The 18473-nt window shown below is 29.0% G+C and overlaps 2 protein-coding genes across 2 annotated transcripts in view; both read left to right on the plus strand.

Annotated features, from left to right (window-relative positions):
• Positions 1–14448, plus strand: part of LOC107436460 (microsomal triacylglycerol transfer protein) — a 38716-nt gene extending 24268 nt beyond the window's left edge. Inside the window, exons 10-18 of the mRNA XM_071179076.1 lie at positions 1338–1448; positions 2705–2905; positions 4272–4507; positions 5924–6021; positions 6993–7111; positions 8616–8811; positions 11198–11264; positions 12225–12395; positions 14247–14448. Of these exons, the coding sequence (XP_071035177.1) occupies positions 1338–1448; positions 2705–2905; positions 4272–4507; positions 5924–6021; positions 6993–7111; positions 8616–8811; positions 11198–11264; positions 12225–12395; positions 14247–14385 (1338 nt within the window). The 3' untranslated portion in view covers positions 14386–14448. The remainder of the gene's footprint in view (positions 1–1337; positions 1449–2704; positions 2906–4271; positions 4508–5923; positions 6022–6992; positions 7112–8615; positions 8812–11197; positions 11265–12224; positions 12396–14246) is intronic.
• A 1866-nt stretch (positions 14449–16314) lies between these two features.
• The window catches only part of LOC107436458 (proton-coupled folate transporter), a 108643-nt gene continuing 106484 nt past the window's right edge, over positions 16315–18473 (plus strand). The window contains exon 1 of the mRNA XM_071178358.1: positions 16315–16645. The gene's annotated coding sequence lies outside the window, so the exon portion shown is untranslated. The remainder of the gene's footprint in view (positions 16646–18473) is intronic.

Consider the following 18473-nt stretch of genomic DNA (forward strand, 5'->3'; position numbering starts at 1 on the left):
CAATAAAATCCGTTGAAGTAAATACAATTCTCCCGGCCAATAACGAATAATTAAGAGCGAAAATATTAACTAAATCAGAAAAAAAATAAACAGCCTTAATAAACTTATATTCGTTCATCGAAATCTATCACAGATAAAATTCTGGTGGGAGAGTAATGTGGCTTTACTACCACTAAGATTATTAAATACCAATTCAATAGTATATAAGACATGTTAATTCTATGTAGAGGCACCTTTTGATAGATCAAGGTTGACATATGCCGACCAGGTGGCCGAGTGGTTAGCGTGCCTGACTGCGGAGCCGATGGTTGCAGGTTCGAATCCCGCTCAGGGCATGGATGTTTCTTTCTCTCTCTCTCTGTTCTATACCCTTTCTTCTGTGTGATTGCGTGAATGTGACCCGCCCTATAAACAGGTTTGTGGTTGTGTGACGTGGGCGACGCTGCTCAACCGCCGTGGCTTGGCCATAGGTGCTCACTGGGTAACGAGAAGAGAGTAGCAGTTCTGGCATTTCTGTGGTCAATGGGAAATAGACCCAAGTGCCCGCCATTAACCAAAAAAAGAAAAAAAAGGTTGACATAGAGTATAGGTATAATAATTATATCCCCATAAATTATATTATGAACTAATCTAGTGTATAATATATATTTGTCACTCTTTTAATTTATAAAAGTTTAATGAAGTGGGGAATTATTAAATTCACTAATGTTTAGTGAGCTATTAAAATATTCATATATCTGGAATGTTTATGTGTACATTATATGATTACAGCATGAAATAACTAGTTATGCTAGTAAAATATAAACTTTAAAACTAATTAAGTTAGTTTAAGATTCAACTAGCTTTCAGTAAATTAGAAAACTAAGCTCTGTATTATAAGACTTTTAATAAGCCTAACGTTGTGGAGTACAGGTTAAATTAATTAAAATTTTTATTATATAACTATGCATAACTAAACTTTGGATCTAATAAGAACTTCTAATTTAATTCTGGAATTTATGGTTCTAATATATTTTCTGAGTCTGTGCTTTTTAAATTTTTTTTTTACTTGCGACATTTTTTCTAATGGAAAATGTTAACATAATTCGCTAAAACAGATATGTCTGTAAATAGTATAATTCAAAGCATACTATCTACAGAAAGTATATGATAGTATTTGAAACAAAAACAAAAATGTAATGATATTGTGAACTAATGATTATAAACTTTTCTACTATATTCACTCCTAATTGTGACTAAATATGCCTAAGTTATCATTTTTTTCAACATTATTATATAATTTTTTCAAAATTTTACATTGCCATTTCAAACAACTAAAATATTTTAAATTTTTTCAGAACTTCCTAGAGAGCAAAAAACGTGATGAAAAAATCCGTGCCACGTTAATTACAACATTAGGAGCAGTTTTGAAGACATATGGGATGCGTTATGACATAGCAAATAATCAGGTATATTGCATTTGTTGATAGCATTGCATTAATTTATTGAATGTAACGTCATGCATTCTATTTTAGCCAAACCACACCAATTCAAATAACTGCAACTGTTATATAAATAACACTAGGGAATAATTATTTTTGTTTTCTGCTGCATGAGATTTTTTAACAGATCTTAAATGTTTTTGTATCACTGATTTCAAATCTACAATTGGTTTCGATCTCAAAGTTAATTTTTTTAAAGTGATATTCTTTGTCTGTTTTTGCCGAAATGTACAAGCAATAGCGCTAATATATAACAGGGGGGACGAATAATGTCGCGATGAACTTTTAGAGGGGTTAGGACACCTTGTCGGAATTAAAATTGCATAGAAACCCGAAACGGAAACGTCGTCATACACCGCTAAGGGCTCTCCTCAATTATGAACTGTTTCTTCATGTGCTTTTGAACAGATCATAATAAGAAAACGACCTGAGTTGCGTATGACGACATTTTCCGGCCTGGGTTCCCATGCAATTTTAATCCTGATGATATGCCATAACTCCTATAGAAGTTTGTCGCAGCAATTGCATGACTCCTTTCTAAATATAACGTTTTTAAACCTGTAAATTTCTACAAGAAATAGACGGAAAAAAATCTCATTTTGAAAAAACATCCGTAGCTTTTGGAACAAAAGTAATTTCAGATTTGAAATCTCCATACCCGATTTAGACAAGATCAAGTATTTGTATAAGTGCAACCAAAAATTTGTCCCTTGATATAATATATAAATTTTATGCTTTTCATATTAATTTTTATTGTCACAGCGGTTGTCCCAAATATAAATGGTGGTTTGAAAAATCATTTAAAGAAATAAGTCAGGCGACAGAAATAAATGGTTCACACCGCTAGAGCATAAAATGAGTTACTCTAAACCAAAGTTCAAAATTAGTGACAAAATTCATCAACAGAAGGCGCTACTAACTGAGAATAGTTATAAAACAAATGATTCAAAATAACCACGAACTGAAGCGACACCTGAGCAAATATCTCAGTTGGAATAATCTGACATTCAGCATAAAACATTTTAGTGAGAATAAATCTCTGGCTTTCTAAACAAAACGCAGAAAATAAAGTATTTTTTTTATCTTCTGTGTTTCCTTTATTTATTTTTCAACTCGTGGATCATTTTTGGAAAATCTAGTTTTTAGGTTACGACTTAAGTTGATAAGGAAAGATCTGTGTTCTCCCGAAAATATTGATTAATGTTTTATTTTTAAAATTGCAGGTTTTGGAAGACTATAGAACTTATCTGGAGAAGAATTTGGGTGAATGCAAGGACCAAAGTTGCATCATAACTGCTCTCAGAGGACTCAGAAATGCAGGTTTTGTTCGATCTATTCCGTTATTGTTAGATTACGCGCAGAAGGGAGGAAAACCTGCATTAGAAGCTGTCTTAACAATTAGGAGCATTAATGATCCTGAACAGGTGAGAATTCTTGCTGAATTCTTCACTTAATAAATAATAGCTTGTTTGCTTCAAACCTAGTATTATATACAAGGTTTCCTGAATGACTATAGTTATTTGTTTTTAAAAACTTTGTTAAAAGATGCACGTTATGAGACACACATTATTGGTAAAATGAAAATAAATAAATGAACACCTGTACACTTTGACCAACCATGTTTGAAGTAAATATGCACAAGATGATTGAAATTATTTTATCTCCTCAATAATGATCACTGAATCAAGAAGTGTTTTTTTTCATATTTAAATATTAAAATAGACCAGAACCGGTCATTTAGATAACCAAGAATATTCCGGTTGGTTGCTTCTTTTAAGGCACATTTTTTTTATAACTCTAGTTGAACAGCCGACTCAATTTTGGGTTTATGGCTACCAAAGTTCAACTCAACGTTTGAACTCAATCCAGAAAACAAGAGAACTCCAGGATTAAGTGTAGGGAGATATTTGTCTTCATGGAGGACTTTTTGATGGAAATTACCCGTATTTGCGTTACATGGAGAGGAAAACCACGAAAGCTTCCCATTGTTGGCCAAACGGCAAGGGGATTCTAACCCACGATCCGTCTACCCCTGAGGACATTTTATATCAGCACTGTAGTCAGTGTGAGCCGGGTATGGAATTCGCATCAACCAGCCATTGTTGGGATTTGAACCTGGTTCACCTCATTGGGAGGAGAGCTCTGTCCCCTGAGCCATTACGATTCCAGGCACATTTTGGAGAAAATAGATTTGGTGAATTAAAAAAATGAGAATAGTGACAAGATAGAAGAACCACATGTTTTTTCATTTAAAATTATAAGCGGTTCAAATTTAAAGCATTTTCAATAAATATTTTCACTATATTTCAAGCATTTCATAGAACTCATTTCGTTTTTTAAAATGTCAACAAAATTAAAAAACATTCTGAAAGCTGCAATTTTTAAATGTCATCCGTGCTATGAAATATTTTGCAAAAAACAGTAGTTGGTAGTCTTGACTCTTCCTTATCTTGAACCTAATCAAATTTACAACCTTAAAAATGTGTTACTCTTGAAACTTGAATTGGTTCAGTTTAGTAATATAGTATAGTTTCAAAATATTAAATATTATGGAGCATTATGCAAAATTCCTAACAGAGCAAAAACAGAAATAATCAATCTAAATTAAAATAAATTGTATATAAATTGGCAATTGACTTATTAATGATATTTTGGCAATTAATTTTCTTAAAAAAAATTTGTTGCTTATATTAAGTTAATGTTAATATCAATTGCTTGTGACGATAAAGAATATTTATCTTTGCAATGCTTTTGTGGTTTTATTGTTCTAAATCGAATTTTTTTTTATAGATTCATTTGAAATCATCTGAATCAGAAAAAAAGCTTCTAAACGTATTTCTTCAAGTAGGAAATAAGCAAGATCGTTCGACGCGATCGATCGCAGCTGAAATTCTGTTCGATCTTAAGCCTAAAACAGAAGTTCTGAAAGGAATACTAAGCGCACTATCTGATCAAAGTGATCCAGAATTTGCAACATTTCTTGCTGCTAAGATCTTCAAAAAAGCTGATGAAGACAACGAATTCAAGTAAATTTACATTTTGTATTCACCGGCCCTTGTACACTTTCAGAAAAATTGGTTCAGCAATAATATAGTTGAATATTAGTAGAATTATCTTGAACTATGATATGGTGCAAGTTTTCTACAATCTTAATAAGGTGTTTAAATGAACTGAGTTTCAGTTTGGGTTGTACTCCAGAATCGTGTAGCGAAGTTTAAGAAGTGTGGTTATGTAGTATGGATCAAATTAGAATCATATTAGGATTGTAAAAAATTTGAATGATAATATGGTTCAACACATTCTAAAACATCTTGCAGCAATGTTTAATTCTGAATTAGACTAAATGGCTGGAAATAAATATCATATTTTCTATTTTTACCAGAGTTTTTTTTAACGGTTTCAGAGTTTTGTAGTCAAACGTTTAGGAATATAAACGTTTTAAGTTTTTCAAAAGTAAGATAGAAAATTATGCCGAATTTCGTGAAATTGACTGGAAATTAATGAAAATAAATTATATCTGAAGAATAAATTACATCTTCTTCATTTAAAAAAGTCGAAAAATTTGGGATGCTATGAAAATTTTGCAAAAAGTACTAAATCTATAATTATTTAATATTTTAGGCAGGGCATAGCTTACCCGTAAAAGTGAGAAAACTGGCTGAAAAATTGCTTCATTCCTGTCATTTTGGCGATAAATACTGAAAATTTTGAGGAAAAATATATATGTTAAGCTTGGGTGTGAAATCTGGCTAATCGTGTCTTTTTTAGTCAAGTGTTTCGGTTTTGGATAGATATAGACATAGTTTTTAAAAAACTGAATGACGGATTTGGTAATAAATTCAGCAACTAGTCATGGTTAGAGTTAATTCGTTCATTTTTATTCAGTAGAAATTTAATAAATTTTTCTTGAATATTAAGTAGTTTATTTATGTTAGTTATATAATCTCCCCTCAAAACTAATTAGACATAATAAATAAGAGTTTAGGAGAAATTATCAGTTTAGGAGAAATTAACTATTTACTTATATTACTTATTATTTATAATTTTAATAATAGAATATGCTCAAGAAAAATCTTAATTTCTATTTTATGTTTATTATTAACGGTAATATAATTACTTAAAATACATTTATGTTCTCTTTTGTGTTGTAAATGCGAATTTATTAGTATATTTTTGATCAAAAATAAACTTTCAAAGAAATATCTAAGAAATTAGTTTTTCATGCGATGTATATCAAAAATTTAAACCGTTTAATGATCCTATATTTTAATTATTAATAATAAAGCTAATCTGAGATAACTGTACGATCCATAATTAGCTTCTACTTCCTGCGATATTATTTTTGAAAAATAAAAAATTTACTTTAATTTTTTGATTCATGAGAGCCTTCTTTAATTATTTTAGGAGAATTTCCACTTATGTATCTCATTATTTTTAATTAGGTCCAGAATTTTCAAGTTATTACCTGAAAAGTACATATCCTTCTATTACTCCACTTCGCAAAAAGGCTCGTCTTCACTTTTTAAGAAACCTCTGATTAGTAAGTTCATTTTTTACCCACTAAAAATTATGTCTTTTTATTTATTGATTTCATATAAGGAACATTAGAGTACGTAACAATGTAGTTATTATTATTTTTTTATTTTTTTTAAATCCTGTTTGTAATTCATATTAATAAGTTTGGTTATAAAATGCGTTTTTACTTTTGATGCTGGGCTTCAGAAATACTTTTTAATATTTAAAATTTTTTGTAGTAGAAAAATCTATGATTCGTAAGTTTCATAGATTTTTTTCCAATTTTGAAATTTACTGATTTTGTAAATTAATATAATAGTAAGTAACAATGCAGTTATAAATGTAATAAATTTTTTGAATGCTATCTTGTTATTATTAAAATTAATAAGCTTTGTTAAAACTTAATGCTTTTAATGCTGATCTGAAGAAATATATTTTTTGACACTTGAAATTTTTTATAGCAGAAAATTTCTGGTTAGTAACTTTATTTTTCAAGTCAACAATTATATCCTTATTTATTCATTTCGTATAAAGAATATAAAAGTTTTTAATTGCTAAATTCGTTATTAAGAATAATAAGTTAGGTTAAAAAGCATGTTTTTACATTTTGATGCTGGGACTTCAGAAAGATTTTTTAATCTGGAAGTTTAGTTTTTCACCAATAATTATATTTCAATTTTAATGTTTCTGTAAAATAATATAATGGTACGTAACAGTGTAGTTATAAATGTAATTAATTTTTTGAATGTTTTCTTGTTATTTATATTAATAAGTTTGGTTGAAAAAACTTAATGCTTTTAATGCTGATTTGAAAAAAAAAATCGAATTTTTTTGTATTATATCCTAATATATTGATTTCTTATAACAAATATGAAAATACTTAGCTTTCAAATTCTTTACTAAGAATAATAAGTTAGTTTAAAAAGCATGTTTTTACTTTTTGATGGTGGGGATTGAGAAATATTTTTGAATGATTTGAGAAATTTTTTGTTGCAGATTCTGGAGATATGAACATATCTTATGGCATACAGATGGAAATGTTAGAAGGCAATCTTTTAAAACGAAGTGTGTTTAATGTTAACTTCGAAGCACCTGAGGTGTCTAATCTTTTAACTGTAAGTTTTGAAGAACCAGACTTGTCTAATATTTTAGCAAAAAACAAAAGTTAAACGGTCATACATATTTTGCAGACCTCAAAATGTCTGATATTTTGTTAGTAAGTTAAATATTTTAAGTCGAAACAAATTTCCGACAGCTTAAAGTGACTAATCATAGTGCTTAACTTTTTAATATTCAAACGTTACAGGTTTACACTAATTTCAAACCACTAAGAATGTCTAATTTTTCAACAGGTAAGGTGCTGTGATGTAACTACCACTATAAATATTAAATACCAAATCACTATTATATAAGACATGTTAACTTCACGATTCTATCACGAGGTACCTTTTGATAGAGGAAGGTTGACATAGTCGATTTATGTTTCCCCTCAGTGCATGAAAACGTTTAAGATTAACTTTCCGAAGTGACAGATTTGTAGCAGATTATAATACTGGTAGACCATGACAAAAAAGAGAATGCGTTTTTTCTTATTTCATTCGTGATTTTGTTCAAATTTACTGTTGTTCATTAAACCAATTTACAGCAATATTTTTAATTATTGTTACTCATTATTTAATATTGTGTAAAACTATAGTAAGATTAATGAAAAAAAACATTTTTTTTCTAACTAGTACATGAATAATATTACTCACAGTTAATTATAAATTTAGTTTTAAAAGTAATATCAAAAGAGTTTTAAAATCCTTTATAATTTATCCTTTTTAATTTAAAATTCGAAAGTTCCTCTTTTAAATATTTTAAAAATCGCCAATGAATTTATTTCATTTTAAGAAATTCATCAAGAACTTTAAAATTGTTGCTTATAATTTCCTAAATTGAATAATAAAGTATTTTAAAAATAATTTAAAACATAATTTAAACCAGAAATACAGATATAAAAGAAGTCATGATAGTTGATCGTGAAATTTTATTAAACAGCACTTCAACACTGTTTTAAAAGTTTTTAAATAAAAGTCAAAAGTTTTTTATCAAAAGTTAAATATTCTGTTTAATTATTAAAGCAAAAGAATGAGTGAAAAACCTTATTCGCTTCAAAAATAAACAGCTTGGAAACAACAGTCGACGTATTTCAAGAGCTCAAAAATTGGCGCCAATTTTTAAAGACTTACCAGAAGTGAGTGAGAAGAAACAAAGTAATTTAATATGTGAATTGTAAAGCTGCCAACGACAAATAAAGGTGAGAAACAAGATTAGAAAATTCCAGTAGCCAAGAGTGAATAAGAATAAAAAAACAGAAAAAAAAACAGTAGCTGAAGGGGGCAAATCAGCCTAAGATGAATTTCCAAGCTCTATGGAGATGTTTAGGAACTAATGACATTAACAAGGAAATCAGACAGCATTCATATTAATGAAACAAAGTTTCAAAGACGGCCTTAAATTAAATTTCTGAATATTCTTTTCCCATATCATTGTTAAACATGTAGGGAAAATTCATTGAATTAAGTAGGAAAAACTACATCAATTGATGGTAAACATTTTCTCAATTGTATTTTACAGGTAGGGATGTTTGGAGAAGGTTTAGCATCTCTGGCTGGTGGAGAAGAGGAAGAGGGAGCTACTTTACACGCTGGAATGGAACTAACGCTTCTTGGATCCTCCCTTAGGCCTTACATATTTTTTACAGGTACATCAGAACTGATGGGACATGCTTGGTCGGGTACCGCGAGCACACCTACGCCGGCATTACAGGTTTCATAAAATTACTTTGATTTTATATAATTAGAATGAGATTAGTTTGTAAAAAGAGAGTGTATTTTAAAAATGAATACAGAGAAATTTTGCAATGAACACACGTAATACATACTTTTAGAGTTTTCTTCTAATGTTAGCAGTACTACTACTTAATTAACGTCGCTCTAGAACTACACAATGGAATATTGGTGACGGTCTGAGAAACCTCCCTGAGGATGATCTGAAGACATACCATCAGAATTTTGATCTTCTGTAGAGAGGATGTCTCGCCCGTTTTTTTAGTATCTCGATGACCTGTGCATGAAGTCGAGCATTTTACGCATAAACATTTTAACAAGGACCGGTAGCACGCACCCCTTTGTAGGCTGATTAATGTGGTCACCCACCGGCTTACTGACCGCTGCAAGTAGTACTTGATTTTGGCAATCTACTGGGAACGTGTCTTATGATCACTTCACTGTGAGATCGGAACTTTTGAAAAAAAAAAAAAGAAATAAAACAAACTATGGACATTTAGAGTCTCAGAACTTTATTTTTTTTCTCTTCTTAACTATGACCACTCATTATTAAAGCCAAGAAGCCCCCTTGCCCCATTGGTACTGGATCATATTTGCTTTTCACTACAAATTTATTTTAAGCTTCAACCAGAAATAAATCGGATTAACGATTCAATTCTTTGCTGTTAAAAAATATATACTACAGCAATAACTAGTTTGTCGGCTTGGCGGTCCATAACGTTGAAGCTGATCATAAACGTTGAAACTCCACACTGTTTAAACTAATGGACTGATGGTGGCAATAATGTACATCTGCCATCTTAATTTCTCAGACAAGTTGATATTCGTCAGCGTGAACTTAATGGATAAACCTTTAATAAGGATAGAACCCAATTCTTGCAGTGCCTTTACTGAGCCTTTGCGGCTTTCTCTTTGCCCTTATTGTGCTCAATAGTGTTTGGTTTTAGATAGGAATTATTTCCTCACTAAAATATAAATTTGCGGATTCTGACATGCATAGCTTTCCATTTCATTTTCGTTGAGGATTCTAAAAATATGTGTTAAGGGCAGTTATTACAGAACACTCTGCTTATAGTTTAACATGAATAAAAATACAATGTAAATTCATTTTAAAACAATAATAAATAAGATCGAGAACAGCAACTTGTAATTTAAAATCCAGTTATTACAGAACATCCTGCTAATAGTTTAACATAAATAAAAATACAATGTAAATTCATTTTAAAACAATAATAAATAAGATTGAGAACAGCACCTTGTAATTTAAAATTCAATTCCTCAAAAGGGATTATCAAGAATAATAGCCTTCGTAGTAAACTTTTTCAATGAAAACAACCAAATAATTTTTTCGTCCTTAGCTCTTCTCGGACAATATACGAACCAGAATTCATTGTTCAATAGTGAAATGATAAATTTTTAAAATTGTGTTATGCTTTATGTATTTGTATATAACGAATATTAATTTTTTTCATCTGATATACTTCTGAGGGAAAAAAAGTTTTAGATTTCAATTTGCATATAAAATACTTTTAACAATTAAAGAAGTTTTGTGGTTTTGAAGTTTAAAATTTCGTTTTGAATGTAAGGCTAGATCATGGGCTGATTATTATATATTTATATAAATGGCCCCCCATTTCTACGACATTTCATCAAAATCATATAGATATTGCTTAAAAAATATTATTTTTTCTTCCAATGCCCACATGTGTTAACATTTTTCGTCAATTCAGGCATTTACAGGGCCATTTTGTTGGCCTCTTTCAGGGGCACCATATTAGGTGGGCCAACGTTGCTCCCACAGTAAGGACAGACAGTACAGAGAAGGAAAGAACATCCATGCCTTGCCCGGGATTCGAACCCAGAACCTTTCTGATGCAAGGGCAGTTCCCTAACCCCTTCACAGGCCGATCGGCACTTAAATATATATTTTTCAATTAAACTTTTTTTAAAAAAAACTTTTTATTGAGAAAAGCTTTTTTTAGTTTATTTTACTCCAAGAAGAGAAGTTAAAAAAATTGTACATTTATTGTAAAAAAAATTCTACTTTACTGTGTTATTTTTGAGATTCATTACACCTTTAAAACGCAAAAAGAAAATATAAACTTATGCAGTTAAATCATTTAAAAAGAAACAATTAATGTAGAGATCAAGTCCTTCAAGGGTTCCTTGAGGATCGTTAGGGGTTCTGTCCTTTGCCGTTACTTCATAAACTTTTAGTTCAAAGAGGTCAATTTTCACAAATTACAAAACTTTTCAGTTCAAGATTATTATTAAATTAAAAGTTATATTAAAAACTTGTAAAGCAATAATGCTAAGATTTCCATACAACAGCATGTGAATTACATATTCTAACTGATAATAAAAATTGAGATTATANATCGGCATCTGTGCAAATTTCGTTGTGGAGTCAGAATTCTCAATCTCAAGTTGCGAACGCGTAAGTCATAAATGTGATATTATAGTCATTTCAGATATTTTAAGTATTTTTTGGCAGCATTTATAGCACTCTTGGAGAAAAAGTTAACAAAAATTATGAAAGATATAAGCATTTAATTTTTTAAATAATTTAACGAATTGAGAGCATTAGTGCAAGTTGAAAAAATAAACTATACTGTCACAAATTAAAAATTGGTGAGTTACAATACTCAGTATGTATTTTCTAGCTATTTACATAAAATATATTTGTTTGTTGTTTAATTTACTGGCTATATTAACGTTTATTAAGGTATTCGTAACTGTTTCTACACAATGAGTTGATTAAGAATTCAAATCAATATTCCTTTCTTCAACTCTATATTTCTTACTTTTTCGATACGTTGTTTTAAACGTTTTTGTATACAATTATAAGGACGAAAATGAAGCAATTACATTTCCAAAGCATTTATGCCCAATTTTAATTTTCTTAATCATACAAAATTTTGAAATTCTTAATTTGCTGATCATGAAAGAAAAATCAAACAGTATAGTTTGTCTACGGTAAGAACACCCCACCACAAAGTCTGAGGCTGTCTGCTGCTATGTAAACAAGAATATCGCATTTCAGGGAGGGTAGCTTCTCTTCACTCTAGGGCTAACACAATAGACAGAAGAAAAAGATTTCCTTTTTCTCGCGGACCCAAGCAAAAAATTGTGATAAACTATGACCCCATGCCCCTACTTGAAATAGTTATACCTCGTTACCATAGTCACCACCACTTGTCCAGATGAATGGCTAGGGGAGTTCTTACTTTAGACGAACTATAATTTATTGTATGGCAAATCTTAGGACATTTCAGATAGAATACATTGTCTATTTTAATTCATTTAAAAAATAAAATGCAATTTTTGAATATAATGCAATGCAACTACAACTTGGAACAAAAGTATAACATAACAATGGTTTATTTTTAATTTTCAGTGCTGCTTTATTAATGCGTGGATCAGTGACAGTTGATTCAGGATTGTCGTCACTTCAAGGAGCTTTTCAATTCTCTGGTCAATCTATTGTTAATTTCAACACTGACCTAGTGTTCAGCTCTAGTCCATTTCAAATGTGTTTACAAATGGATCATCCTGACATAGCGTTAAAGTAAGTAGATTAGGAGGGGGATTAAATTTTATTTTAAGATGCTTGTTACTTAAGGAGACACTGTTCGAAACAAAAAGACATAAAAGTGTAATTTTCAGTCAATCATTTTCAAATTTTAATAGAATATTGGCGACATTAATAGAAATCTGAGTGCAATGTTTTAACAATAATAATAATTAGTTTTAAAGTTGTCGCTGTAAGTATGATCTTTAATTGTTAATGCGGACAAATTTCAATTTTTACCCAAATACGTTGTTTATAGGTATTTAAATAAATTTAAGTGGTTATAGTAAACATTCTTGCACACAAAACAAACTACACAAATTTGTTTAACTTTTTCATCTGCAGTTAGACTACATCATATGGAAATTAAAGAAACCATTAAAAAATAATGAATAAATAATAAAAAATAAAATAAAGCATAATGTATTGGTGTTTTACCGTTGTCCCTAAAGAAAGTCTGAATTTTAACTATTTTTTTAAGAATTATATTAAAACACTTTGAATTTAAATGTCACATTAGATGTAAGTTTATAGCACTATTAATACTCGATATTAAGAAAAATATGAAAGAAATACTATTTTAATTAACAAACAATGAATTAACTAAAAATCATTCTGAAGTAATTAAATTGTGACAATGAGTGAAAATTATGTTAATGTAATGAAGCAGGTACTACTGCTGCTTATGTAACATAAAAAATTATATTGTAATAAAATACAGTACTATTGGTGTTCATGTATTAAAAATTGTATTTTAATGAAATAGGGTGTATATTTAATATTACAGGTGTATATTTAATATTAAAAAGTGTATTAATGTAAGGAAATAGGGTATTATTGGTGTTCACGTAATATTAAAATCTGTATTATTGTAATGAATCCAGAGCCGAATTAATCGTACGCGGGGCCTTAGGCCATTCAAATTTTTGGGGCCCTTTGATTAAATTTTTTTCTCGTATATTTTTTATTTATTCGAATATAAAAGTATTTATTGAAGTGAAACTTCTAATGCGACTTCCAACAAGTTTGCGTTAAACGTTTAACGCTACCATGGCAACGAGCGGCCTGTGATCCTTGCAGGAGATTTTAATGTGAATTTCTCGTTACCTGAAGCTGAAACATTATTAACCTTCCTTAAAGACAAATTTGGATTGGAAATGATAAATGGTAGGAATGATTCAACAACCAAAGGGGGAACTACCATTGATGCAGTTTTTGCAAGAAATATTGAAAAAATAGAACTCCATTTCGTATCTCACTTTAGTTATCATAATCCCATTGTAAATGTTATAGATTCGGATATTTCTCCACTCGAAAATGATAATTAAAAGATGCGATCAATTGTGAATTGTAAGCAATGTTAATAAAGTTCGTCTTAAAGAAACAGTATGATTTCACTAAAAATCAATTTCTATCCCTTTCTATTTTCATTTCCACATTACGAAGTTTCACTACTTCCTCGCGGAGGGACTCCTCGCACTATTTTTTATTTATCTTTTCATTTAAGAAAGCATATTTAAAATAAAAATAAATAATAATGAATTAAATTTTACTTTATTTTATTAAATTGGAACTAAAAAATAATCATAACATTTTGAAAAAATTTGAAAAATCATTGTTTTTCTTAATTTTTTAAAATTTATTTTAAAAAAAAATCCATTTTAAGGGGGCCCCTAATTAATGGGGGCCCCAGGCCATGACCTAGACTGGACTAATGGGTAATCCGGCCCTGAGTGAATCTGATCTGTATTATCGTACTACTGCTGTTAATGTAAAGTTAAAAATTGTATTTATGTGACGAAATGTTGTTTTTGCATTGTTTAAAAACATTTTTAAATTGTTTTTCAGGTATGATAATCATCGAAGTTTGAGTATTAGTGGATCGAAATATACTCTGAAGCAAACAAAAAGAAGGAAGAGAAATATTCCAAGCAAGTCGTATGCTCTTCACGAAAGAAATAATGAACAGTGTCGGCAATTGAAATAGGACATTAAAGAAATTATTAGTTTTATCATTGAATTTTATGTAAATAAATCACCACCAAACTGATGATTTCTCAAAGCATTTTATTTAGTTGGAGTGCTTATTGATAAACAATGAACAAAAAAAATTAATGAATTTCTTTAATGAAGAGATATCATTATAAATAATGATATCTCTTCGCAACCACGGAGGATAAGGAACAATCGATTTACAGACTTATTAATATCATAAATTACTTTCTATTTGAGCTTGAGAAATTCAATTGAAATCTGTTTCATATGAAGAATGGAAGTTTTGATATGAAAAATGAAAATTTTAAAAATTTTAATTTAGTCCGAAACTCTTTATAATACATGTATAAAGGGAGCGAATATTATCATTTATAAATAGAGTTGAAGAGAATTTCCGAATTCTGAATTTCCGCGAATTAATGTTTTTCCTAAATTTCGCAATTTGAACAAAATTGTTTTGCAAAATTATTTTATTAAACTTTAACCGCAATTAGTATTCTTAAAAATAGATAACGTATAGTTAATAATACATTTAGCAATTTATTCCGATCGGTGGTCTGAAGATGATCCAAATCCTATCGAATTTTAAATATATGACAGTTTAAAATTCGATTTCTCAGGCACTATTAAACCGAATTCATTCAAATTTTGTATTTTGCAATATAACAGTACGTTTTTTAAAGTGATGTAAAATGTTTGTGCAATTTACAATTCCAAATTTTTTCGACTTTTAATAATTAAAATAATAAAAAATAAAAATTAAAAAATTATTTTTTGCATGGAATTGTCTTCGGATAAACGAACTTTATATTTGTGTACAAATATTTTTCAATTAGCTTAAAACGTTTTCGATTTATGGCAAAATACGCAAAAAATTAACATTAAGGGATCCAAACTTTGGATCGTATTCCTGACCTAACTGTTGGGACCATATTTTCCAAATTGCGTCTACTCTTTATTTTATTCTATATGTTGCGTTAACGAAATCCCCAACAAAATGTGTATGTTAGAAGTACTATAATACGCCTTTTATAATGTTTAATTAATTAAATCAATTTTTTATTTATTTAATTATTAAATTTTTTTAAAATTAATTTTATTAATGGAATTTTTCATGTGATATCATAAATCGGACAATTATTGCTTCAAATATTCAAAGCTTAAAAAAAATTTAATGAAATTTTTTTAATTTTAAAATTTTTTTTGTGTTATTTTATCAAGTATATTAATTTATTTTTCAACTGTAGTATGTATTTTTCCCCACTGTATTACTGTTGATGTTTAATGTATTATAATAATACTATTTGGCTGCTTCAAACAATAACAAAACGAAAAAGAAATTCAGAATTCTCTAATTTTATTTTAATTTTAGATACAATACTAAATGTTAAAAAATGAATTCCGACTTCTCTAATTTTATTTAAATTTTTAATAAAATAATAAACCTTAAAAGGGGATTAGAGACTTCTCGAATTTTATTTCAATTTTTAATAAAATAATGCTAAAAATGAATTGAGACTTCTTTAATTTTATTTCAATTTTCAATAAAATGTTAAAAATACATGTTATGCATATGTTAAAAATACTAAAATTACGTAACCTACATTCAAACTGTTACTTCATTATTTTCAATTAATTTCTTTGCCACTAGCATATGGGTGGCCCTTAGAATATCTCGAATTTATTTATGCGGCCCTCGGGCCGAAAAGCTTGAAGACCTTTACTTTGAGTTAGATTTAATATACATTTTTAAGTAAGCGTTGAAAAAGAACCAGCAATTGCTTATGATTTAAGTTGAAAATAATAAATAATAATAGTGCCTATTTATGTAATATATACGGCAGCAGCAGCATAAGATATTAGAGTACATAATTAACCATGAAAATAGAAAGTCAATGCTATATTTGTAATCAAAATATATAGTTCTTCTAATAAATAACTTAACGAGTTAGTAAATATTTTTCAGCCTTGAGAAGTTCAAGGATTAACAACATTAATTACTGTTTTCGGACAGTTAAGAGTTAATGACAGCTGAAAGTAAATTTATTAATTTTAGCTTTTATTGAATATTGTTGTAGATAGTATTGGGATGTTATTTTTAGAAAGCCTAAGTCAACTTTATTGTTAAGCTAGATGAGGAATACATCTTTTTGACAAAATATTACTGTATTATAAATATTACTACTTTTTTTGAAAATTCGATTACTTTCAATCGATTGGCTGCATATGAAAGCATCATAACGATTTTAAAGGTAAATATTATTCTTATCAATATCGGGCGAAAACTCATAATAAATATAACCCATTTTCCATCTGTAACTTTATTTTATTTTTAAATAAATTCTCTAGTTGTAAGGCTGTTATTAAAATACTCCTTCGTTTAACAAAATAACGTTTCATAGACAATAATAAGTTATTTTATAAGTGTTCTGAATTTTTAATAATGATTTATGACTTTTGATCTTGATAGAAAATAATTTTATAATTTTGAAAATTTTTATTTTTTTTCTCTTTCAAATTAAAAAAAAAACATATTTACGTAATTAATTTATCTAATTTTTTTAGTAAATCAATATATTTTGCTTTTTTATTTTCTTTAAAAAAATGATAGTTCAAAAGAAAAGCTTAAAATTTATATTGCACTAATTTAAAAGCATTTTCGATGTATTATGAACTAATTTTCTTTGGCTTTCATACATGTACAAAAAGGGAACTATAGTCACTTGTAAACAAAGATTCTGTTGAAAATAGCTGCTATATTTATCACTTTTTTCCTCTTTTTTTCTTTTTCTTTTTAAAGGAAAGAGCATAGGAGAATTTTAGAACAAATGTTATCGAGATTAAATTATGCCTAAAATATTTCAAAATTATGGTGTAAATTCCAAGCGTGGAACCGTCTATGTGATTTAAAATGAAATTAATTATACGAATCAAGCTTCTGCACATTTACTTGAAACTTTGTTTCCACATTGAGTAATTAAACAAAATCATTATTAACAGCTCTAAAGATAATTGCTGGGTAACGTCAATGTTGTTTTTCGAAATAGATCTTAATTTATCTTTAAAATATATATCATTTCAAAATTATTATTTATAAAGAATCATTGCGAAAATTATTTACTCATTATAAATGGTTTGACAAAGATGTAGAAAAAAAGCAACTTAGTTTGTTTTTCCTGTAGTTATGTAGATGGCAGCACTAAGAGATAATGAAATTAAATTTAAACACATCGTCGGTCGGTAATTTTTGTATGCCAAGAAACTTCTTTAGATTGAAAAGAAAATTAAGAAATGCCCTAAACAAGTAACGGCTGAGTCATTTTTATTAAACAAAACTAAAAATATTGTAAACAGGCAAATAATACGCTAAGTAAAAATCAATTCGATTTGTTAAAGCAGGTTAAAAATTTGATTAATCATTGTTGGGTCCTTTTCAAGCATTCAAATTAATTTACAACATATTTTTGTAGATACGTAATAAATTAATATTCTAAAAATATGCCTGTGCCAATCAGTTGCAACTAAAGTGCTATGTTCTATCTTTATTTGCCTTTTACTTAATTGCAAATTGGGTTCTTGCAACTCTAGAAGATGGTCACTGATAAACAAACACGTGACCTATACCTATAGTTTAATATTACCTCAGCGCCAGCTTATTGTTTATAAACAATTTGGCGTGTTAAAGACGAGTGAAGTTTCTCGAGCTAGCTCTCTCCTAAGTTAGAATGTAATTAGCGTGAAGTTAATTAAATACCACACAGTATCGCACAATGAATTTGTTATTTGCGTTGCACTAGAGTTGCACAATACATTATTGGTTACGGTCTGAGAAACATCCCTAAGGATGATCCGGAGACAGTATACATTCCGTTTCACAGGAAGGACACATTGACAGATCATCCATCTATCCGTAGAACGTGATTTTGACCAGAACTAGAGCACTATCTATCACCGATCCACTACCCCCAGAGGTTTTGATTTGCAATGAAATTGAGGAATTTGTGATCATGATAAATTTTGCTTGCACCAATCACCATTTCGGACACGGGGAGTGTTCGACAGATGGAGATCGAACTTACG

Source organism: Parasteatoda tepidariorum, chromosome 3 (genome assembly GCF_043381705.1).
Source record: "Parasteatoda tepidariorum isolate YZ-2023 chromosome 3, CAS_Ptep_4.0, whole genome shotgun sequence".
NCBI lineage: Eukaryota > Metazoa > Arthropoda > Arachnida > Araneae > Theridiidae > Parasteatoda > Parasteatoda tepidariorum.